Source organism: Fistularia commersonii, chromosome 8 (genome assembly GCF_037954325.1).
Source record: "Fistularia commersonii isolate RoL2024-O1a breed Wild chromosome 8, RoL_Fcom_v1.0, whole genome shotgun sequence".
Classification (NCBI taxonomy): Eukaryota; Metazoa; Chordata; class Actinopteri; order Syngnathiformes; family Fistulariidae; genus Fistularia; species Fistularia commersonii.
In genome coordinates, this window is record NC_141291.1 from 15,684,474 (window position 1) to 15,709,825 (window position 25,352).

The window sequence follows — 25,352 nt, forward strand, 5'->3', positions numbered from 1 at the left end:
ACACACACACACACACAGAGTTCATGTTCACATCCATCAACTGAGCCTGAGTCTTTTGTCGCTACATAACATTGGCTGTCTGTCTCTGATACACTTTTTTTATCATGAGACTAACGGTCTCCATTTTTTTCCTTTTAAGCTTTGTTTGGTGTGTTCATATACTGTATTAGTTCTTGTGTCAGTGTGATCATAAAGAGTCTGGAGTTCAAGTATCAGCGCAAACACAGTTTTATTCATTAAATATGAAAAGATTCCACGCTGTGAGAAAACAGACAGTCATAAAAAAAGAGGGAAAACATATTATGCTTTTCATTGCAGTGAGTGGTCACACAATGGACCAGATTTATAATTTGTAAAGAGAAAAGAGAAATATTATTCTAGAAAAAAATACAATAAACAACCCAAGTAGTAACATGGTGACATATGTGATTTGTGTCTTTGCTGTGAGTACCCAAGTGTCGCTGAAAAAAGTAAGGGATCAGTTTTTATTTTCACCATGTCATATTTGGTGGCTATAGATAAATGTGCTATTACACATCACACATGAGGGACTGAATTGAGACAATAAATGAAAAAACTATGTCTATATAATGTCTGGGGATAACGCTTGGAATGTAACTATGATTTTTGACTCTTTGGATATTGGTTCTGCTTTGAGTTCCGACATAAACCCTATCACTAGGAAAAATTTCATCAGGAATCCTTTCGCTGTTTGCAGGTAGCCTCCTGAAAGTTTCTTATATGTAATGAAAGAACACTCAGAGGACAGAAGAATTACAGAAAAATACATAAGAAAAGGGTATTAGTTTGAAGAGAGAAAACACAAGCAAACATGATCAGTCTCTGCTCCTTCAACGACTCTCAGTTATCCTTTTTATCTCTTAAGAATACCAGTAAAGGCGGGCTCAGATTACTCAATATCATATCCTATACTACATGATCAGTAATCTGAAAAGATATCTGAACCTTGAGCAGTGTCTTAGATAATAATCGTGTTCTAATTGAGAGGGAAGGTTATCATTAACCAGAATAACCCTCACGTGTACTTGGTTACCCATGTGGTTAGGGTTATGTTAATGTGCATCATCTCCAGTGTCTTCAAATATGAAAAACCCTGTCTTTAACTGAGGGCTGGCGTGGGCTCCCTGTTACATTTAACTGAGCCATTTACTGATTCTGACCCCCTCATTTTTAAAACAAGTGATGCACTGTAAAGCTGCCCGTGTTGTCTTTGCTGTTTTTTCAAGGGGTGGAGGACACTTGTCTTGGCCCCACAAAAGGGGGGTATAAAGGAATACAGCCAGATACAAACAACTATGCTGACTACTGATCAATGATATCATGATGTCATGCTACATTCATATTCACAAAGCGCTGGGGTGGTTCCTACATTGTAGTCCACCAATATATCGTTCATGTGGTAGTCAAGATAATTTGATGGCTCCCAAGTGTTTTCTTGATATAAAAACCAAAAAGACTGTCGTTGGTACATTATTTTTTCTTCATTTAGTGTTTCTTTTTATATAAAAACAAAAGAAAAAACAACTTGCGTAAGTTTTCAGATTCTTTAACTTACTGACAAGCATGCTTCTATGTAAGCCATTCACGTCAGCCTGTACAGTATGTTGGTTGAGAAAACATGAAAAACAGAGCTCCCAGGTTTTAAGCTGGTGTAATCACAGTTTAGGATCTGTGCAGTATGACCAAGGAGGGAAAAGTCTATAAAAACTGAAATCCGGTAAATAAAGCAATAAATAGAGAAAAGTGTTCTTCTATCTTTTATGTGTCCTTGAGGAGGAAAGTAAACCTTTGTAGCTACAACACAGTGAAAGACTTCAGCTTTTGTTCCGTGTGTGTGTGTGTGTGTGTGTGTGTGTGTGCGTGCGTGCGTGTGTGTGTGTGTGTGTGTGTGTGTGTGTGCGTGCATGCGTGTGTGTGTGTGTGTGTGTGTGTGTGTGTGTGTGTGTGTGTGTGTGTGTGTGTGTGTGTGTGTGTGTGCGTGTATGTGGGATCCTCCAGCATTAGACGGTGTTCCCTGACCTATGCGCCTTGAATGAGAGCCACTTCATGCAGAAAGAGAGAAAATATGTTGTGTGAATGTATTATTTAATGCGTGTATCTCTGTGTGTACAGGGTGTTGTCTGCGTCAGTGCAAGCGATCTTTCCCAACATTTTGTATTGCAATAGATTTCAGGTTCCAAACGGCAATTCAGCAGGTGCAAATCCCAGAGATTAACACTGTATGGACAAATTCCCATGCAGTTGCAGCAGGCTGAAAAAAAAACATAATACGTCCAACTACAAAAGCAAAAAAGTCAACAGAGGTACAGCTCCCCAAAATGTAATCATGTGCGTCCTTCTCCAGGGACACTGCCACATATGTAACTGTAATGGAGATAGGTAGTAAAGGGGGATGACATTTTTCCTCAGATCTTTGTCTTTATTTTCTATTTGTGCATACAGATGTATGATCACGACACCGTCGAAAAAGACCATCTTGAAGAAAGTAAAAATAAAAAATTGGACAAATCATATTCCGGGGTTGTGGGTACAGCAGAGTCTCTTCCACAAAGTTTAAGGGAAAGAATACGGACGTTTTCACTTTGGCTCTCAAATCAGAAGCTTGGGAGGTAATTAGTTGCAGACTCGATAAAATGAAAGACTCCAAAAAACTTTTGATTGGATTAGGTCCTCATTATATCATGTGGAAATCCATGTGAAAAAATCAGGACAATAAACGCTCCGCTTATTTTGCAGTTTGCGTTCATGAACTTGAACTGAATCTTCTCACGTAGCTGTGAAACTCCGCAAGTCGGGAGGTTTTCCAGGAAGTTTCAAGGCAAATGTGTAATCATTCAAATTCCCAGTGATGGCTCTAAAGTCGGCTTTTTGGAGTCTCCTCGTGACTTTGTCAAGTGAACAGAACCATTATTCTACTCTTGCAGCTCTAAGCCAAAACACTTAAGGAAAGAGAGCTTTTAAGATTCGAAAGAATTTATGGGCCATTAACTCCATGGCTCAACATTTTTGTTGGTCTGGGAAAACTTTTGGCTCTGCATAACCAACATTGCTGTTATGTCCACTGAAGTCCATAGGTTGACAGGAGGGAACCAACCATAAACAAAATTTACTTTTTAGTGGCAGTTCCTCTGGTTGTGCAGCCAGATTTATTTCCAGATCGACGTACAGGTACCTTGGATACAGGGATTCTCGTGCGAACTGGAGCAGGCGCTTGGGTCTTTGGTGGAGATGATTCGGCCTCCAGGACAGATGATAAGGCCGACTGACTTGCAGAATGGGGGGGTGTAGTTGGTTTGATGCTTACCGGTATCTTGGACTCACGGGGAAGGCTGGTGCTACCTTTCATTGAACGGAAGGAGGAGGTGGAAGAGGAGGAAGGAAGCGATGTTTGGGAGGTGGGACTCAATTTGTATTCAGTGGATGGTGAGGGAGTACTGTTGAGATCTGCATCTCCATCCTGCTTTTCATCTTCTTCCTCCTCTTCAGGGTCATTGTAGAGGTCGTACAGCTGGTCCCCTGAGCAACTGTCACGTGACAGGGAGATCCTCTGTTTTTGCTGCAGCCCACTTTCATCAGGTGTAGCTGTCGGTGTCGCTGAAGGTGTGTCCCAGTAACCCTCATCACTTAGCGGCTCTTTTTCCCCAGGTGATGTGGAATGTCGGCTGTGTGCGTGAGGCTGAAGGGGCTTTGCTGACCGACTTCCAGCCGCACTACCCACTGGTATCTTACTGAGACCCAAAGCTTTGACTTGGGGTGCTTTGTGGTCTGATGAGGGTCGGTGGCTGCCCACAGAATAAGAGGTGGCACAAGGGGGGTAAGTGGAGGTGGGAGTGGTGGAGGAGGATTGGTGTAATCTCGGCAAAGCAGGAGAGATATCCCCTGTTGAAGGCAGCATATGCCAGAGTCCCTGCATGTCAGCATCATCCACTCCTTCTGGACTTGCCATTTCCTCCCCGCCACCCATGTAGGCGACCACCCCGCTTCCAGCTGGGTGCTGCTGCGGGGTTGGTTGGGCTCTGACTCGGGCAGGAAGGGAGGCAGGCATTGAGCCTGAGGAAGCCGAGAACATGGGTTGAGTTAGTGGAGAAGGCAAAGGGGCTTTAGACGGGGAGCCACGAGTTGTGGCACCAATGATACCGGCAACTCTTGAAATGCCTGCTCCCACATTCCCCCCTCCTCCTCCTCCTCCTCCTCCACTGCTGCTGCTGCTGGTACCGCTGCCCCCATTCCCAGTCGTTCCCTCCTCGTCCGCATCAGCAATTATGTCACCACAGCCTGTCAGTGAATCAAAGCTCTTAAGGGATGTGACGTCATTGAAAAGAAGAGAGCAGAGACGCTCCACCGAAGGTTCTGAGGGTGGGTCACCTGTGCTGCAGCGGTCCAATGGGGGTGTAGCAAGGGAGGGGGTGAGGCTGGAAATTGAGGCTTTGGCTTTTGGGATCAGGGGGTGCAAGGGTGAATCAATGGGTGTGTAAGGAAGAGGGGATTCTGGTTCACCAGATGGCCCTGGCACAGCAACACAGTGTGGGGGTGTCATGGTAAGACTAGCAGTGGTAGCCTCTGTTGCTTGGAGGGAAGATTTTGCCTCTGCCGCCCCATAATCCACTTGGTGATGATGAGGGGGGGGTTCAAGGGTGAGCGTAACATCCTTTTCAGAGTCACCGACATCGCTATCTTTCACATTCCGCCTTTCTAATTCTTCACCCTCTCCCTCATTTGTTTTTTCCTTACGTCTCCATCGCATGCTGCTAAAAAAGCCCTTCAAGCCCCTCCCTCTCCGGCCAAAGCCAGTCCCGTTGTCACTCGACCTAAAACTCCCACGTCGAAGCAACGAAAAGAAACTCAGTGATTTACTAAGAGACCTCACCGGTCCCGCCTCCAGTCCAGTGAGCCCCTCCCCTCTCTGTCCATCAGCATCGTTGTTGGAGCTCGTAAGTCCATCATGTGTTTTGCTTCTAACAAGCTCCACCGATGACGCTGAACTGTTCCCATTCACAGAATTCCCATTGTCAGAATTCCCGTTGTTCGCAGTGATTGCTGCTCCTTTGTTCTTGAAGGAAAAGAAGCTGGCCATTCCAGAGCCGGTGCGTCGCTTTCCGAAGAGTTTGAAAGCAGCTTTGTTGATCTTTCCCGTGGGCTGGGGGTCACAGTGTAGGGCCACAGGAGGCTCCACACACTCCGACTGCACCTCCATTATCCAGCACTCGTCAGCTCCCTCTGTATCACCTCCCACTATCTCTCTCTCTCTCTGTCACACACTCTTTCTCTCTCTCTCTTTCCACCCTGCTTCTCTCTGCTCTTTCTCTCCCACTCTGACTTGCTGTAACGCCTGCCTGCTGTTTTTTTCTCTGTACCTCCCTTCGCTCTCCTCCCTCCCTCGCTATCTCTCTCTCTCTCTCTCTCTCTCTCTCTCTCTCTCTCTCTTGTTATATCTCTATCTCTCCCTCCCTCATAGGCAAACACATATATGCTGGGTGCTGCTCCTCACTGTATCCATGGCAACTGGGTGGGCTAAGAGGCTTTCGTCAATGTTGGCGGGGCGCCAGTGTCTGTCCTCCACTCCCTCCCCCATCCTCTTCCTCCCCTCTTCCCTCACCTTCCCTGTCACCAGTGCACTGTTGCTCTTTTCTTTGAAATGGTCATCTGTCCTTTAGATCTGCACCGGCTGCCTGCATATGTTTATGAACGTCTTGCTGTACTTGTACTTGTTCTTGTACTTGTACTTGTGCTGTACGAATCTCAAGTATGATTGCACAAATGCGATGATATGCTAATCCCCTAATGCATTATGACATATTAGACATGAGTTCAGTATGTGAGTTTTCTCAGTAGGTCACGAGACAGCGTAGGGGAGCTAATTATATTTACTGCTTGTAAAGTTGTTTGAATTTGGTGTTGTTTATGCGTGCACATGAGCCTTAGAGTTAAGGACAAATCAAAAACTCAATCTAATAATCCTGTTTCAGATATTTTTAAATACAGTTTTTGTGTGTCTGAATGTATCCCCCTATGAGGTATAACTTGTATGGTTACTTGACATAATGTAGATGTGTTTTCTTCCGTGACAAAATTTCTTCGACGTTGCATCCGGCACAAAACCGATTAAAAAAAATGCCTATTGTTTTTGATTCTCTCCAAACAAAGGGGACACGGACAAAATGTTTCCATTTCAAGTCTTTACATCAGCCTGAACATTTAGAACTGGTAAGTTGGGTAGAACATAAAACAGAAAGTTATGAGTTTATGTGGAGTCATGAAAGGCTATGAAACTATCATGATATCTGGTAAAGAAGAGTGAAGTAAATTTGGAAAATGTGTTGATGCTGCATTTGTCCAAGCAGAAGTCATGCGCTATAGCTAAAGTACCGTTAAAAATGGTAAACTGTTTTGTGTGGCCTCTTGTGTGTGTGTGTGTGTGTGTGTGTGTGTGTGTGTGTGTGTGTGTGTGTGTGAGAGAGAGAGAGAGAGAGAGAGAGAGAGAGAGAGAGAGAGAGAGAGAGAGAGAGAGAGAGAAAAATAGAGAAAAGAAAACAGTAAACAAACTAAAAATGTGAATGAACATATCAGAAGACTGAACAAGACCTGAGCACATGTGGGTTTAAAGGTGGGATATGGACTTACAAAGAAATCAGACTTGACAGAGAGAAGGAGAGAGAGAGGGGAAGCTCAGATTTGCACCATTACAGTTTGGGTTAGACATTAAGACCATATGGCCTTGAAATCTCCTCCATATGGATCGAAGGGGCCAGGTGTCTGAGAACTATGACAACACATCTGATACATTCAAAATAGGGACAAGCTCACATTGTGGGTCATATGTGACTTTAACTGCCGCCCCTGTTGATGTATTTGACTGAGTTCTCCTTCAGGATCATCAGATTATTACACTCACAGTTTAATCAAAATATTATTTTGCATACATATTGCCAGCCAAACAAATAGTAATACAAATGGTTTTTAATACAGTTTTTGAAAAATGTATTCCCTCTATTATTTCAGGCTTGAATTTAAGATTGTTTTGTTTTTATGTTCTGGGCATCATTTTGTCACAGGGAAAAAAAAACCCATGTATTTTAATATATTGTTGCCGTCTTAAGATAATTGCTTTGAACATTTCTTCAAGAGTTTCAGAACAAACAAAAACGAGAACCACATTATGAATAAGGAGTTGATTTAGGAAAACACATTTTTATGTCAAAAATGACTTAGGCAGTTATTAAGGTGACAAAATGTGAGATGTGGTGTACGTATTGCTCAAGATGTGGATTGCATAGTGATACAGGTGACTCAAAATGTTACAGCCTGAGATATTGTGTTCTCTTGTATATTGTATTGACAATGGTTTATTGTGGCTATCCTACTGAATATTCTTACTTCCCTGCCCCCTTTGAATCTCCCTGATACTCCGACCCACATACAAACCTCTACTCCCCTCCTTCCTTCTCACCCCTACTCCTTTTCTGTCTCCTATGCCTTCGTCTCAGTCACCATGGGCACAGGCTCCCCTCTTCCAGCCCACTGCTATCAAACAATGTCTGCATTCATCCGCTCAAGGCAACACACACACAAACACACACACAAACACATACATACACACACACACAGACACACACACGCAGATAAAGAGACACGTTCACACCCATACTAATACATTTGGAGGGCTTCCCCAGAGTGAAGCACTGAGGCATATCTTCCTTATGTTTTCTTGCAATAAAACAGATAATCTTTCCTCCCAGCCAAAAGTCAGTCATCCAACCTGTCTGGCTACAAGTCAGTTGCTACCTTGTAGGTCTGAAGATTTTCAGTTACTTCTCCCCATTGTGAAGTAGAGGGCCCTGCAGCCATGACAGCCGGTCAGCTGGCTGTTGGACGGACTTGGAGCTGACACTTAGTGGCAGATGGCTGCTGGATTGATGACTGATTACTTATGAGCAGGCTTAGTTATGATGAAACAAAGGATTACAATGGAAGTGATTCTTTAACAGGCATTGTTGTAATTGTAAATAATACTTTATAACACTGTAGTGTACATGACAATGCCACACTACCAAAAATTGCAATAGCAGCTGACACTATATTCTGTATTTGGCAAAATAATGTGCAATTTGGCTAAAACAGTCTGGCCACAGGATTACATTCATATTTTATCTTCATGACATTTGGGGATGAATTTATTTATTATGATGATACAACATTTTCAATAGTAAAAATTATAGCTTTTTTGTGTCTTTCTGATTCAAAACAGCCCACAGAAAACATGTGCAAACAGCACACACTCTATTATCTTGGCACACACAATTCTTTTCCTCCCATCTGTCTAAATGGGGTTCTCATTTCAGTCCCCTGAGTGAAGCTCAACATTAAGTGGGACAGTTAGAGGACATTCTCTTCTCTCATAGTCTCTCTTGCCATCTTTGGATGTTCCAATATTATTGCAAGTTTGAGTGTGTGTATATGCATTAGTGTTTGCCTCCTTTTTGTGCTTGCATGTATCTGCCTAATGTGCTTTTAAACACCCCATGCTCAACTTGCAAAGAGCCTCAGGATCTAAATATTGATGTTAAATTGTGTGCGTGTGTGTCCACGTGTGCGCGTGTGGGCACGTGTGCATGCATGCAAGCATGTGTGTGTGTGTGGGGGGGGGTTATGTGTGGTGTGTGGGTGTGTTTCTGAACACAGAGTCTTGTGATGCGTTCAGAGCAGTAGTTGGAGCATTCATCAGTCTTCTGCCTAGTACAAAGCCTCTCCATCACCAAGACTCCTGCCAGGCATCTTCGTGGCACACATGGTAGTCGGAGCCTTGCAGTGCCAGGCTAACTCCGCAGGGGATCTGGGAGTAGCAGTGGTCCCAAAAGAGATTTAGTGCGCAGGCCCACTATAGTGGATACGCCCCACTGCCTTGTGGGTGAGTCTAGGATGACAAAAGGCTAAGGGAGCACACCCCGACAGAAAAGTATCATGCTGGCGGGACACGATAGGCGGTACTCCTGAAAACTAGCTCTGGCAGCCCCCTGCAACTGCTGGAGAGTGCCGGTTGTCTTGGGCCCTGATTACAACCCCCCGCAGTGAAGAAGTGCTGCCGGGACATCCGCACTCCCAGCAGTACTGTAAATAATCTCCCTGCTTAAGTATCCACCTCTGTCTTGATGAGACCAGCAACCAGAAATGGTTGCAAACGGAAAGTATGATGACGACGGGGTGTATGGTGATGGGATCAGGTCTGAATCTGCCGGAAGCTCCCAGTCAGAACCCTGCACACCAGCGCAAAGGGCTCTCTATGGTCGTGAGCTGCTGGGGTTGAGTGGCAGCTGCTCCCAGCAGACCCCTGTGTGTCTAAGCAGCCCTATTTTGGAGCCACACTGCTTATCCTGATTGGGGAAGGGCCTGGAAAAGGAGGCCCAAAAATTGCCCTCCAATCCAACCACACAAAAAAATAATCTCTTTCTCAAACTGGCGACATGGAATATACGACCCCTCTTGGACAGCATCAGCACAGTGCGGAACTGACAATAAAAACACACCTCGACCAAGACTCCAAAAAACAACAATTGACATAAGTGAAAGGCTTATGTTGCCAAGGATCCCTCTGGCAAAGAAACAATATGTCACCCTTCTGAGTGTTTACGCTCTGACTTTTCCATCAAAGGATGACATGAAGGACCGCCTCTACCGAGCATTAGATGAGGATCTCCGTCGCATACCCAAGGAAGACAAAGTCTTCTTGTTGGGTGATTTCGAGAGTCATGGTATTAGACAGGTCAATCCAATGGCCTGTGGCTGTTAAGTGTCTGTGCTGAACACAACTTGACCATGTCTACAAGTCTACATGTTCAATGTTGAACATGTCATGACAAAACGCCTCTTCCTGCTCAAAAATAAACGCAAAACATCCTGGATGTACCCAGGCTCCACAAATTGGCACTTGTTGGACTATGTCAGTTCTGATGTAAAAGACGTCTTGCCTACCCGTACAATGAGAGGCGCAGAGTGCTTGATAGACCATCAACTAATTATAACCAAGCTCCATGTAAAAAAATATACACCCAGCCATCCATCCCCAAAGGTCAGGGAAGAAGAGGCCTGACTGTGCGCGGTTTAAGATTGAGACAATTAGCCTTAAGATCAAGACAATTTTCACCATTCCCTGGCTGAAAACCTGAGGGACATTGAGTCTTTGCAGCACACAGATGTCTCCATTGATGCTAAACGGTCTTCTGTCAGCTTCAAGCTCAATGAGGCAGCAGCCCAATCCATTGGCCACCAGGATTGGTTTAACAATAATACAGGCGAAATCACAACCATGCTTGAGAAACAGCATGCTGCACACAGTGCTGTACTCAACAACCCCACATCAGCTTCACTCTGGCAGAAGTGGCTGACATGTAGACAAGAGCTGCAGTCAAGACTGCGTGCCCAGCAGAATGGGTGGTGAACATTGAAGGCTAATGAGATACTATCATATGCCACTAATAACAATATGCATAACCTTTATAATGCAGGGAAAAACATCCATGGCCCCAGAAACTGCTCAGTCTATTTATTTGTGGATGTATTTTGCTATCTTTTAATTGGCTTTCTATTTATATTTATACCCATAGTTATTGATACTGTAATTGTTACGCTGCTGTGACTAAATAATTCATCTCATGGGGATCAGTAAAGTATATCATATATTATCTTATCTCAGATCAGCCCCTTGCAATTACAGAATCTTTTTTATACCACAGCAGCTTCCTATCCAACAACTGCAGCATGGAAAGGGAGATATAAAACCGAGTAAATCAATCATCATTGTCTTTTGGGCAACTCAGACATGGGGTCTTTCAGGACAAACACATCAACCCCTGCACTAAAACATCTGTTTCCCAGACAGTAGTCCTAACAACACTATTCTACGGTTGTGAAACATGGACACTGTCTGCACGACATGTAAGGATACTCAAGGCCTCAATGTATTCTGGGTGTATCCTGAAGGAAGTGTGTCCCCCACAGGAAATACTCCGCAAGACCAACTGCGTCAGTATCGAGGCCACAGTCAGCCAGCATTAACCCCGCTGGGTTGGCCATGTCAACTGGATGCCCAAAAATTGCCTGCTACAGAAAGTGCTCCACGGCTAATTTCATCTTTGCCGCTGCTGTGCTGGTGTCCAGAAAATACGATACAAAGACTGCAAATCCTATTGAAGAAGTGGAGCCTGAAGCCAACCCAGCTGGAGGGCACCGCCACCCAGCCGTGCATCTGGCTGAGGCTGTGCTAACAAGGAATACACAGACTTGAGGAGGACATGAAGCCAGAACCATATCTACAACCCCAGCCTGTGGATTCACCTGCTTTGACTGCAGCAAACCGTGTGGCTCAAGGATTGGACTCTACAGCCCCAGCAAGACTCACAAATAGCAGAGGCAGGATTGTCGTGTGTGTGTGTGTGTGTGTGTGTGTGTGTGTGTGTGTGTGTGTGTGTGTGTGTGTGTGTGTGTGTGTGTGTGTGTGTGTGTGTGTGTGTGTGAAAAACCTGGAGGAATGTCATAGTCAGCTTCTCTCCCACAACCTTTAATATGTTACCTGGTTGTTGATTAAACGTAATATGCTAAAATTAGTATATACAGTACTGCATCTCTTATACCCCATCTTGGTGGACTTTGGGGGCATTAACAATATCAGTTTAGGCATATGTGTAACAAGATGTTTATTCTGTGAGATCTGATTATCTTCGAGATTACAATCAGATAATCTATGAATCATATGCTCTTATCATCACACTATTTTATTCACTGACTGGGCAGAAGCATGATTGTGTTACAATAGTTATTGTCTGTGTCCTGTTTATATCAGGTACAATTTTACATATGAGGAAAATATTTACAAATAATGCAGCCTCAGGGCAGGAGGGGCCAGTGTCTCCCTGAGCCGGTCCCAAGCCGGATAAATGCAGAGGGTTGCATCAGGAAAGGCATCCAGCATAAAACTTTTGCCAAAACCAAACATGCAAATCAGTCATAATAACCAGATTACACCGGATCGGGCGAGGCCCGGGTTAACAACGACAGCCATTAGTACAGATGACCTACAGGGAACCAATGGAAACTGGGCCACTGTAGGTCAAAGAAGGAGAGGAGGAAGGCGTGTTCGGAAGCAAAGAGAGAAGGGGAAAGTTGAGTCTGGGACTGAGAGTAGGGACTTTGAATATTGGGACTATGACAGGAAAAGGTAGAGTTGATTGATATGATGCAGAGAAGTAAAGTGGATATAATGTGTGTCCAAGAGATTAGGTGGAAGGGTGGTAAGGCTAGAAGCTTATGAGCAGGCTTTAAGTTGTACTACCATGGACAAGAAGATAAATGGAGTAGGAGTTATCTTGGAGAAAGAGTTTGTTAGGAATGTTCTGGAGGTGAAAGAAATGTCAGATAGACTTATGAATCTGAAATTGGAAATTGAAGGTGTGATGCTCAATGTTATTAGTGGCTATGCCCTGCAGGAGGGATGTGATTTTGAGAAGGAGAAGTTCTGGAATGAGCTGGATGAAGTGATGCAGAATATCCCCAGAGATGAGAGAGTAGTAATTGGTGCAGGAAAATATTTAAAAATCATACATTTTACACAATGCACATATTTTAGATGAAGCTTTCTACCAACACACTTTGAAAGCTGTCGCCTGCTTCACTGACATATACAGGATTGAAAAATGAAAATCAATGTCATGCTTGGACCATTGAACAACATTTTTATGTTTTCTTCATCCTGCTACAGCTGATGAGTCAAAATGATTTTCATGACTGATTCAGTATTATTGCAATGACAATGAATCCTAGTCCTTATTCAATATTAATGGTGTGCCTCTCATCAAGATAATCTGACAAACCCACTGTGGTGATGTAAAGATGGCCACAAGTAATATCCACATGATGTTCCAAACTACTTTCAAATGACGTTGCCTGATACATTAGGGATATATATATATCTATATATATATATATATATATATATCCACTATATATATAGTGGAGTGTACAGGATTCATATTTCACCCTTTGTGATTAGTCAGCTATGGTATAGTGTACCAATATGACCCGTCTGGTTTGCAAGACAAGGCCAAACATTCACCCCCGCGGGGATCTAATAGTCAGGTTATCTTCTTGGTCAAGATTAAACAAATAATTTGTCTGGTCATGTGCTGTTGTGTGTCTGTGAGTGTAAGGATTTGTGTGTGTGAAATATTAATCCCCCCTTGGGGGGTGCTTTTCTGTTACTTTGGATAAACAGGAAGTGGTACTAACTGTGATTAAGCTGTATAAGCATCAGCTTGCTACACACTTTAATCTTTTAAGACTGTTAACAATCTTCAAAAATATATTTAAAACCTGTATTTTCTATTTGAAGAATCTCAACCTTGGACATTTGAAATAATTGACGTTAAATTTACAAAGTCAGATTTTTTTCTCAGTAAGAGTTGACTGGCAAATTTTAACTGGTTACTGGACTTTTTTGTGGAAGAATTTGACTTTTCAAATTTAACTGATAATTATACTTGCTCACTCCCATGACTATAGCACAGGCTGCAGTTTAAAAAGAAACAAAATTGAGCACAATATAGTGTAAAATATGCCCACACATACACTTTTTAAAATTATGGAAAGCAGAGCTAGTTTAGGTCCCTTTACAAATGATAAAAATCTTTGTTTTCCATGTGAATACATATGGCAGTTGCCGCTTTCAAATAGCACCTTGCAACATCTTGCAGTATCCCCATCATCAAAGAAAATTCTTGATGTATTTGAAATGTTTGGTCAAACATCAGAAGGACAGAGACAGATTGATTTCCACTTCATACAAATAACACTTAAAGCTCATCTATTTTACATATACACATACACATACACATACACATACATATACATATACATATACATATACATATACATATACATATACATATATATGAGGTATAGGTTTAGGCAAAGCACGTATGTCTTCATGTATTGACACTCTGCATTTATTGCTGGATGCTTTTATGTCGAGAGAGTGCAATATTCTTTCCTTGTCCTTATGAGTTTTCAACTCGCTGGATGGCGTGTAGTGCTCATCTGAATGATTCAGAGCCTAGGGAGAGCCCTCGGCAGCTTGTCTCAGGAAGAGACTTCTCAATGTTTAATATGAGGTAACATTCATGGAGGCAACAGAAAGGTTTCTTCACCAGAGATAGCAGATGCTTTAATCTGCTTTTTCACTTTTCAGAATATGTGTTTAAAGGGACAAATGGGAGCCATTTGTCTTTCTCGTTCATGTGTGTGTATTATATGCACCAGTTGTTTTGTTTTCCTTTTGAAACTTTGGAAAAAGCTGGTAACAAGCAACACAACACTACCAACTCATCTTAATTGAATGTTATTGTGGCCAAAGAATCATCTCGTTTATTCACTAATAGACATTGATTTGTCGGAAACAAATGGTCACTTTGTGAACTTTCTGTGTGAATGTGACTGTGATTGTACGCACAAAACTCCCTTTATTCCTACAGTGTGTGTGGATGCTGAAGAGAGTGCTTTTCAAGCGAAACTAGTTCATTGCTGCAAGAAGAGATTCCATAAAGTATTTAGGAGAGTACGGGCTGGATAAAACACAGCAGAATGTGCAAAAGCTAGTGCTGTCAGTTTGCTTGGTTGTTTTGAATGCCTAGGGAAATAATGCTCAGATAAAATATAACTACATTATCATTAATTTGCATTGCAGAGCACCACACACATTTCAGACATTACTGACATTCTTTGGGTTTTACAACTTGCTCATCTGCAACCTGATTGAGCAATGTTTTCCAGTAAGTAAAATCCAGCCTGATTAAGATCAAATCCTGCTTGAGCTCTGGTATGAACCAATGTTACAACTACAGCTTAGAATTAACATAGAATTAATACGTCTTCATCAAATGCAAGACTATTTATGCCAAAGACTCTGAAGCTAAAGTTATGAGAATGTATTTATTAATATATCGTATCAAAATTCTTCTCAATCATCATATTAATTGGGGGTAGCATAAATTGGGAGTTATTAAACATTTTCAGACACTCCATAGATTAATTTCATTAGTTCAAATAATAGAATTTCTTAGTAAGTTTAATATTTGTTTGTTTTCTTAAAAAACACATTTTAGCACATCAGCGGTCCCTCGTTTTACTCGTCAGTTTGACTGGCAGACTCCATGACAGGCATCTGCTCCTCATGTATCTCAGACAGTAACCACTCTCAGGGTCAGCTGTCATAAGCTACTGACACGGCCGACTCAGATGAGCGATAGGATTTTGGGCTCTATGTGCATTAGTAAATCATCTTATCTGATCAATGTGAGATGTAACATAGGATTAATTGATTCATTTGGGTGACTGGTCACAGCAAAATATTTTCAAGGTATTAACAGCACCACATATTTGTCAGATGATTTGGTAAATAACTAACAATCTGTGACAACTCTGGCAAATATTTTGCAGATTGCTGTGTAACCTATTTCAGTGTTTCTAGTTTCCCTTTTTTCAGTCAGCTGCGAATTACTCAAATTTCATATATATGTAAATATATAAAACGGGTGGCACTTCGGCCTCATAGCATGAAGGACCCTGGTTCGATTCCGACAGGGGCCCTTTTTGTGTAGAGTTTGCACGTACTTCCAATAACATGCAGTAGGTTCATTGGGAAAAAATTGCCCTGAATGAGTGAGTGAATGTTGTCTGTATTTGTATGTGGCCCTGTGATTGGCTGGCCACCAGTCAGGGTGTACCCCACCTCTAGCCCAATGACAGCTGGACAGCATCCCCCGTGACCATGAGTGCAGGATAAGCAACAGAGGATGATGGATAGTTTCTTTTTCTTCTACCTTTCTTAAAATATGAGCTTATTTTACAATTTAATTAAATAATGGAATAAGCGACTGTCCAACAGGACTACACTGAGTAAAAAATGTCATAATGGATATCCAGTAAAACTTTCAGGCTACGTCTTAAATCTTTGATCTTTAAAAGAGAACAAAATACGCAACAATTTTTTTTGTGGATGAATTTATTCTCTTATTCCTCCCCTTTGTTCTCTATAGCGATACTCAACACTCATAAAAAAACAAGTTTAATTCTACAGATGCAGTTTATGATATATAGTGATGCTCTCCATGGAGATATTGACTATACAGACATAGCACGTCATCCGCTTGGCCCATTCAGCATCACTGTATTTTCAGCACGTTATCACATACACAAAAACAGTTTCCCCTCAACAAACACACAATTTTGAGATTGCGTGTGTCCTACCTCCTCCCCTGTACCCTGTTTTGTTTCAGCAGGTCATGCGTGCGACTCCAAACTCAAGACTGACAACTGCTGGCTCTTCTTTGGCTAGCCCATTGTTGTATGTCCCCTCCAGCTCCCCATAGCTCTGCTTCCTGCTCTCGGTGCCACTGCTTCCCTCTACTGTTCGCTCTGTGTCGGTGATCTCAGTGGCTTCCTCAGCAACCTCTTCATGTTCGTCGTCGTCCTCCTGCTGCTGCACCTCTTTGTGGTTGATGGGTGCGCCCAGAATGAGGGTGTCAGGACGTGGAGGGAGAGGGTTTGGATGTGAACGCTGATCTCTGGTTGGAGGAGGTGCAGGAGGGTCTGCAGACGCAATAGGGGTCACACCAAGTTGCTGAAGCCGCTGCAAACATAAAGAGATAAGACCATTCAATAAGATGAAACAAATGTGCATGTTATACTTACATTTGGTAATAATGTTGCAATAAAGTTTGTAATTGCTATGTTCAGTCCAATAGTTTTCAAAATCGGGACAAGTATGTCTTAAATATAGTTATAATATGAGGTTGGGTTGAATATGGGAAAATTTTAACAATGTCATGCAATTTATACATGACAGCAGTTTATGTTGCTGTTTTTATAAACGTGCTTCTACTTAAGATGATTTAGACAGTAAAACTGTTACAAGACACAAGGTTATAAGAATAAAAATACTTTGGCTCATCATATTAGTCATAATGGGATAATTATCTTGCTATCTGAAAACTGTTTTTTCTCAGAATTCATGACAAAATCGCTTATGCATACAATTTCCTGACTAGGAAGATTGGAATCATCAGATTTGTCACTTTAATTGTAAGCATGAGTCCTCTTGGCTTCTAATACATTGGGAATTTACTTAAAAACTTCACAAAACAACTGATTCTGTCTTCACACAATGTCAAAAAAAATCCAAGATGTCTTTACTGTCCCCGATTCTGTAAATGGATAGAGAGGATTAGTGCTTGTTTGTGTATGTGTGAATGCGTGTGCTGAGCTCACACTCTCCAAGGCCTGCATTGTGCTCTCTGCCTTACGACTGTTCTCTTTCAGGGTCAAAATGGTTTTGAGGATGGACTGACGGGGGTGCATTGACCGATCAAACTGGTGGTACATGTTTCTCCAGAACCTTGGCAACACAAAGGCATATTAGTGGTCAGGCGGTGACAGAGCTAATTAAAATCATAAACTGCAACCTTCACTTACTTGAAGTGGTAGGGTAGGGTGGAAGGCTCCAGAACAGGATGTGCTTCAGAGTACCCACAGCTGTAGAATGGATTCAAGTAATTCTGTTTTTCACTCATTAGATACGCCCACAGTGAGTGGGTTCGCTCTTTCAGCCTGAAACACAAATTTGAGACGCACAACACATATCTTTCAGGAAAGAACAATCAAGCAATTTTCAAGACTGTCACAAAGTCTAACTCAATTTCCTTGTTACATATTGTATATTTCTGTTTGACTGAAATCAGAGTAAATCAGATCAGAAGACATATTTCTATGAATCAACGCAAGCTGTCCGTGTAGAACGAAAAACAAGCCTGACCATTATGCATCATTTAGAGACAGGGAGTTGCTTGAGGTGAAAGGTTCGGAAAGGTTTGAAATATGTCTGAGCCTATGGAGGATGAATTCTTCCAAGGAAGAGTCAGTGCTGATAAAAGAAGTAAACCCATACAGCCAGAGGAGAGGCTATGACACATCATTTTTAATCCTAAATAAAAACCGTATAAATTTGGGGCATCTTTTAAATCGCAGCAAGAAAACTTGTCTTCATTTTTTTAATAATCTCTTTATTAGCAAGATGTGTTTCTTTAAAATGGGCAAATTAAGGCTGTGTCCATTTTTCCCTACATTCCATATATTTAATGGAAAAAAACCAACAACATTAAAAAACATGTGTCGGACTCACAGCAGTTCTTCTCTTTGTCTCTGGTTGTTACCAAGGAAGTTACCGTACTGACAGGAATGGACATGCTCATGTATCTGGAGCAGGAACCATTCACTGAACTCAAATGCCTAAAAAGAAAGACATTAATCAGATGTGCTTAAACTGCTTATTGTACGTATGACACAGTATAAAACAAGCAAACTCACACACCTGTGGGAACTGCTCAGTAAGCTGCCAGACACACTCAAGGAACTGAGTAAAGATTGGAGACACTTCTTTTGGTTCTCCATCTAATTGGTCACACCTAGAGACAAAAAACAAGAGCTGCATAATTATAATCAAGCATTTATAAATTACCATCACATTACAAGAAGTAAAACGAATAACTTAACACTTTGTCATTTTGCATGAATAACACATTTCTAGAATAAAAAACAGATGCAAATTACTGTGAAATAAATCTTAATTAGAATCAGTAGTTGAGTTTACCTGTCAGCAAACTTGTGGCCAAAGGAGATCCAGTCTTTTTCTATCAGAACCTAAAATATGATTTCACAAAGGGACAACTGTCTAGGCAGGAAGCAAGACAACACCATTGACAAAGCAAATATGTGAATGGTACCATGAAGCCCTTGATGGTACGGTAGTAGGGATCCATGAGCAAAGCCCCCAGGGAGCAGACCTGGGCTGTTCTGTCCCATCCATCTGAACAGTGAACCAACACACTTGCCCCTTCCACTGTCACTGTCTACGTGAGAAGGAGGGAAAGCAGGGTATGTGAGTGGTACGAGCCAATAAGGTGAAGGGGAAAAAAACATCACACTCAAATGCAGTCATTTACTATTGATTTAGTAATACAATTGAGAAGTAATGACAAGGGTCATAGTGATGAGGAATAAAAAGGTGTTTAGCTTGTAGAATCAAAGAGGAGTTGGATTATAAATACAACAAATATGCTTAAAAACACTTGAATTAAAAAATGAGGTCAAAAAGGATTGGCACCTTGGCAAGAAATATAGCTGCGTCAACAACAGCCTTGATATGCCGCAGCCAGCCGCTGCTCTCCAGTCCCATCAAATAGTCACTCATGGAGAGAGACCTAGTTCCCACCACTGTGACACAAAGAACAACCTCAGGAGAACCCTATCCTTGCTGTCTTTGAATCCTTAAAAGCCCTTCATAACCTAAAAAACAAACTTTCTATGGAAATACAGTATGTGAACAACATGGTCATTTGTTTCATTTGCAAGACAGCAACTGAATAGATTTACCACCTTGTTATTTTTCCTCTTGTCTATGTATATGGACATAAAATAATGTGCGCGCTACCTTCCATTAGTTTCTGCAGGCTGGTACGCATGACGTGAATGTTTTCTATGCCTACAAACTGGAAGCGGATGTTTGAGTAGTTGTCCTCATTCTCATAGCCCTTCCCTGCTGCTCGGTTTGCAAGGGCATTCAACTGCAAGATAGTAAATTAAGAGGACAAAACAAGTCTTTTACAGCTTCAGATATAACTCCTGGTGAAGACCCCTATGCAAACAATTCGTGCCTTACCTTTGGCCGAGTGTCCATGACATAGACAAATCGGCTGTTATGATTGGCTTTACTGATGGCCTGCAGCATGCTTTCATCCTCCAAACATCGTGCACTAAACCCAGAGAGAGGTTGGCTACATCGGCAAACAGCTGCCTATAAGGGAGAACGTAACAAGCAAAATACGGATGCGAAATTATTAACAAATACTTGAGAATATGATCAATAACCCCTTAAAAAATGTTTTGCTAATTTTAGCTTCTTTAGACTCTGACTTCCTCTTTCTTATCTTAATTTTAATTTTATAATGAATATCAACTGGGTTGTATTTCTTATGTTATTTTTTAAAATCTCATTTTAATAGTGATTAATGTCAAGTGGAATCCGATTTCATTGTATTCGGAAGATTTGAAGTAAAGCACTTTGAGTTTATTGAATAAATGGATCCATAAAAGCTCATGACTGATTAAAGCATTTTACAAGATGTTTAATATTGGAACAGTTTGCAAGCACTACCTATGCACTGTGCAATGAAAGCAGTTTCCCTTTACATTCAGAAATGCATAAGTTTGTGTTTGCAACAATATAGAAAAATACAACTTATTATCGTGTATATTAAAGTGACTGATTTTTGAGATTTAATCAGACAATTTTCAGTGCTTTTTTTTTACAATGAAAAAGTGAGACACGATCACATTTGTTTTGCCAAATTTAAGCCTTTTCGATATAAACCTTGAAAAAGTGTCTCTCTGACGCCATCCTCTGGACAGCCTTGATACAATAATTTGAATATCAAAATGATAGCACTTTTTCAATAAAATCTGCCTCTTGGCTTGTACGAAAGTCTATACATTGATTTGTGACTCAGATGAGGGTGTTAAATTATAAATATTTACATTATGTAAAAAAAAATTGCAACAAGATGTCATTGTGTAATAGCTCTTAGTTCCAACCAAGTTCCCTATGTAGTGCATTGTCATCATAATACAGTGAAGTACCTTCTTCTCCTGGTAGAAATATGTGAGCACAGGAAAGCGTCCTTTGCTTCGGAACTTGGAACTGCCTACAATAATAGGCTTACTGGCAGTGATCGGAACATAAAGATCCCTGGGATATGTCTCACAGATCTGCAGTGGGACAAAAAGAAGCATAAAACACACAAACAGATTCGAAAAATGCTTGAGGCCATCACCGATGTTAAAATCATTATGAAATAGGCTACAATTTTGACTGCGCCCATTTTTTAGGGTAACATTTAAGATCGGGGTGGGCAATTATTTTGGCTGGTGGGCCACATTTCTTATTTCATTTTCATGTGTGTGCCAACTAGGTATCATGTAAATTGAACAAATGAATATTGCAATTTATATATTTCAATTTTTTGGCACTCTATTTCAACTTTAAAATCATTCATAATCACATAAATGTACCAACATTATTTTGTATGTAATCATCCATACAAAATTAAACAAAAGGAAAAAATAAGGAGTTTCTAAATTCAAAATTCATCGAAAATATTTAAAGAAAATAGTTTGGTTGGCCGGATAAAAAAGAAAAAACGGCCGGATATGGCCCGCGGGCCGTAAAATCCCCAGGTCTGCTTTAGACGGAGCTTTAACAAATGATTTACCTTGTAGTCCCTGTTGACATCAGTGAGCTGCCATTGGTCGCATGGGACACCCATCCTCTCAAACTCTGCCCCCAGATCAATGAGCTGCCACCCCTCCTCGCGTTGTTGGTCATTCTGTTTGGGGTTGTATGAGAAAGCATAGAGCTCCTCGTAGCATACTGCACCAAGGAAAAGAAAATAAGGGGGCCTTTATTCCACACATTGAATATATAAGTTAATGTACAGAATCCACTTGTGCAAGCCGTTTAAATGTGTATGGTTAGGGAAGAATTAAAATAACAAATGTGTTGCTGTTTTAGGATTAACAGATCTTAGCTCAAACATGGAGGCTTACCAGGCCGCAAGAGACGCAACAGCGAGCTGTAAACATCATGGCAATCTCTTTCTCGCTGTACCACAAAATGAACCACCCTGAAGTTACGACACTGAATGACCAGTGGGCAGCCAGTGGTGGTGAGGGACAGCTTTTCCACAGAGGCTATATGGTGATGCAAAATCTGGGGGGAAGAGATGATGAACAGTTGTAGATGAAGAAAATTTGATTTTATGTAGTTATGTTAGATATACAAGATCTGTTATGATTATGACAAGTCAAATGAAGCTCTAATACTTAAAAATTGTACAATACACAAAATTTGGAATAATTTTTGTTGAAAAAAAGGGAAAAATGTTCTTATGTTCTGCTCTGCTCTGCTCTGTTCTGTTCTGTTCTGTTCTGCTGTGATAGACAATAACTCAACTGCTGTATAATATTGTATCAGATGATAAAATATTTTGACCATCTCTCTAGATAGCAGAAGAAGTTGCACAAAAAATGTGTCCATAGATCAAATCTGCATGAAGTGCACATACAACCCCCACACAACCGAGTACAAACGTAACACTGACATGAAATAACACAGGATACACCAGGATATGCTGGAAAAAAGAGCAAAAAAAAAAGGTTCTCTCTGCACAAAAGGCAGGAAGGATGGCAGAGGGGAGGTCATGAACTTGGCTCTCCAGCAGTTTGAAAAAACAAAGTCAATGAAAATGGTAATTTTCTGATTTGTAGTTGAAAGCCTCCAAAATGTTCTACCTGTGATATATTGTTTGCTATACTATTGTTAGCTATACTCACCCAGATCTCTTGGCCAGCAGATGTTGAGTTGTTAGAGCTGCTCTCCACAAAGATGAGATGTGTAGCTGTGAGGTACAGTGTGCCATTTGTGGATTTGTTGCTAAAGCGATCCAATAGCCGCACCTGCTCCACCTACCAAAACACAGACAAGCAAATACCAGAAATGATCACTTTAATCAACAGGTAGCTGGAGGTAAAAATGGGAAAATTGCCCAGATGTGCAAATGAGGTTGTCCCTCTATATATGTGGCCCTGTGATTGACTGGTGACCAGCATCCCCTGTGACACTGAGATGGATGGATAAGTGGTAGGCAATGAATGGATGGATGATGGATGGTAGCTGGAGGTTAGCATTCAGGTTTACTTCCAGAATTTAGAGTTTAGTGAGGTGAGGAGCAACACTGTTAATAAAAAGGACATATTTCATACAATGATGGTCTGGCACTTTTCACAGTTGACATACAGTTTGATCCTCTCTAACCACCCACAATATCAGCTGCCAATTTCTTCAAAGTAACAATGCATCATGATGCTGAAAATTTAGCCTCCATATCCAGAGTTCATTTTGTCTCAAGTGACACACAGAAAAGCGAGCACTAGTAGAATATTTACTTCTATCACATGTTTTACTCTGGAAGGGGGTTGAGGTCCACTAACAATGATGAACTACAAGACGGTTATAACATAAAAATACATTTTCAGGTCACGAGAAGAAATCTACTTTGTTATTGTACATACACTCAATATATATGTGTGACTACTGAGATATTTTCTGCTGGACATGAGTATAACTCAGATTTACACAGAAATGCTGACATGCATTTCTCTAACTTCCATTTTATCATGCAAAAATTATATTTTTCTTTATAACATAAAACAGATTGCTACAATAGACCTGCTTATTCAGGTCAAAAATCTATGAGTAATTACATTTGGACGGTTAGCTGCTGACTCTTTCTTGTGCCCAAAATCATTATTTGTCTTGGTAGGTGTTAGCGCTGATTCAGACATCCTCTTTTCTTCCGTTTTCCTGTTCTTGCCAAGATATGTTGACTGAGCCAATCTCTATCTCCTGGCATCAGGCAGACCCAGCAGAAGCAGAAAATAAAGGAAGTTGTGGGTGTTTGAAAGGGAACAAGTAAGTTGGAGAGCAAGGATTTTTAGAAACCAGTAAGCAATCAAACCCATGCTTCAATTACTCTTACGTAATCACACTGCCGTCTATCCATCTCGGCCTATCCATCAGTTCTCTGAGTTGCTATAGTTTTACCTAAAATTGGAAAATATGTTTACAACTCATGCAAGCTCAGCAGAAGACACATACACTGCCACTTAGAGGCACACCCAAACTGCATGCACTTTGCACATCTGGGAAACAGACATTTCTAGTCCAAGACACGCCAAAATAAGGTCACAATGTATTTAATGAGAGGAACCCAAACACCTTTCCCTGCATACAATCACCAACACATCAAAAGTGATTATTATTATGCTCCCTGTTATTTACAGGCGGTCATACAAGTTCAAGTGTAAATTTAAAAAAAAGGACAACATTGAAATAACTGTGCATATGAAACGGAAGCATTTTGTATATATACCTGAACTTCACTAATTTGCCGTAAGCCAGTGATTCGCAGGTTAACGCAAAAAAATAACGTCATCATATGCAAGTGTAAAAAAACAAAACAAAAAACAATCGATTATCTGCGTTTCAGCCTACCTATAACATAACAATATTACAGAAGTCAAATGACAGCATGTTCTGAAGTGTTTTCCGGGTGTGACATCTGCAAACACACATCCAGGCGGTGGTGTAGCGTCATGTCGTACCTACTCAACTGTGCCGTCTGATTATGATCGAACCGTTTATTTATTTTTGTCGTTACTCTTATATCGATCTGTTTTTGGGTGCCTTTACATCGAAGTCGATTCGATCTTTGTTATAACGTGAATCAAGTAATATTGCAAAGAGGAACTCCAGCTAACTGCTGCACAGAGGAAACACAAACAGCTCATTGATGCTCGTCACGTTTGACACTTGAAGCGGCCGGAGGCACCTGCTAGCAACCATGCTATTACATCAACTCATAAACATTTTCTAGACATTTATAAACGTTAGCACTCTCTTGGGAGTTTAAATAAGCGTCCAAACACAAGGCCGAGAGCTGTCTGCATCCCCGGCCACTGCAATTAGCTTGAGATGACTAGCTAACTATTACCTTCGGCGTTCGGATATGCTCCATTTCTCCAACTTCAAACAGCTGTCAGCAACTGCAAAGTTTCACACGATTACCTCCCGATAAATCTCTGTCATTGATAAAAATGATATCTGAAAATTGCCACACAAGCCTTCCTTATTATGTCGATGGCATACGATATGTGTTTATTGTCAATTATATTACTCCACCATCCGCGTAAAGACAACGATAATCACGCCGAGACGTGCGGAGGGAGGTTTTCAAAGTAAAAGCCCAAATGTTGACATTTTTTTCATTTTTTATTTTCTATCTATCTATCTATCTATCTATCTATCTATCTATCTATCTATCTATCTATCTATCTATCTATCTATCTATCTATCTATCTATCTATCTATCTATCTATCTATCTATCTATCTATCTATCTATCTATCTATCTATCTATCTATCTATCTATCTATCTATCTATCTATCTATCTATCTATCTATCTATATTTGTATGTATTTCGATAGCACTATACAGCGATTCCCTTGTTGAAAATTATTTTCAGATTGACACCCGCAAAAAGAAAAGTATATCATTAAGCAAAATAAAAAGGATTATGATCTTAGGGAAATGTATAATACGATATTGTTACTGTACCTTA

General features: G+C 41.0%; 2 protein-coding genes across 2 annotated transcripts; both read right to left on the reverse strand.

Annotated features, from left to right (window-relative positions):
• Positions 1-212: 212 nt before the first annotated feature.
• On the reverse strand, positions 213-5,347 carry amer2 (APC membrane recruitment protein 2). The gene has a single exon (XM_086151379.1). The coding sequence runs from the start codon at positions 5,213-5,215 to the stop codon at positions 3,128-3,130; it is 2,088 nt and encodes a 695-aa protein (XP_086007505.1). The 5' UTR covers positions 5,216-5,347; the 3' UTR covers positions 213-3,127.
• Positions 5,348-16,047: 10,700 nt separating this feature from the next.
• Positions 16,048-24,928, reverse strand: mtmr6 (myotubularin related protein 6). Its single transcript, XM_086151380.1, has 15 exons — positions 24,726-24,928; positions 22,507-22,638; positions 21,721-21,883; positions 21,387-21,544; positions 20,755-20,883; positions 19,778-19,912; positions 19,550-19,682; positions 19,223-19,332; positions 18,843-18,968; positions 18,710-18,759; positions 18,431-18,524; positions 18,242-18,348; positions 17,536-17,670; positions 17,332-17,458; positions 16,048-16,693 (listed from the first exon to the last, which is right to left on the reverse strand). Exons 1-15 carry the CDS (start codon positions 24,747-24,749, stop codon positions 16,337-16,339), a joined length of 1,980 nt encoding a protein of 659 aa, XP_086007506.1. The 5' UTR covers positions 24,750-24,928; the 3' UTR covers positions 16,048-16,336.
• Between the last annotated feature and the right edge of the window lie 424 nt (positions 24,929-25,352).

Excerpts from the sequence above, each read along its gene's own strand:
- amer2 (XM_086151379.1), bottom strand. The coding sequence starts at position 5,215 with ATGGAGGTGCAGTCGGAGTGTGTGGAGCCTCCTGTGGCCCTACACTGT.
- mtmr6 (XM_086151380.1), bottom strand. The coding sequence starts at position 24,749 with ATGGAGCATATCCGAACGCCGAAG. Across the intron at positions 18,969-19,222 it reads CAGCTATATTTCTTGCCAAG|ACAGTGACAGTGGAAGGGGC; the intron begins GTGCCAATCCTT and ends CTTCTCACGTAG. Across the intron at positions 16,694-17,331 it reads CAATGCAGGCCTTGGAGAGT|CGGCTTCAGCAACTTGGTGT; the intron begins GTGAGCTCAGCA and ends TTATGTTTGCAG.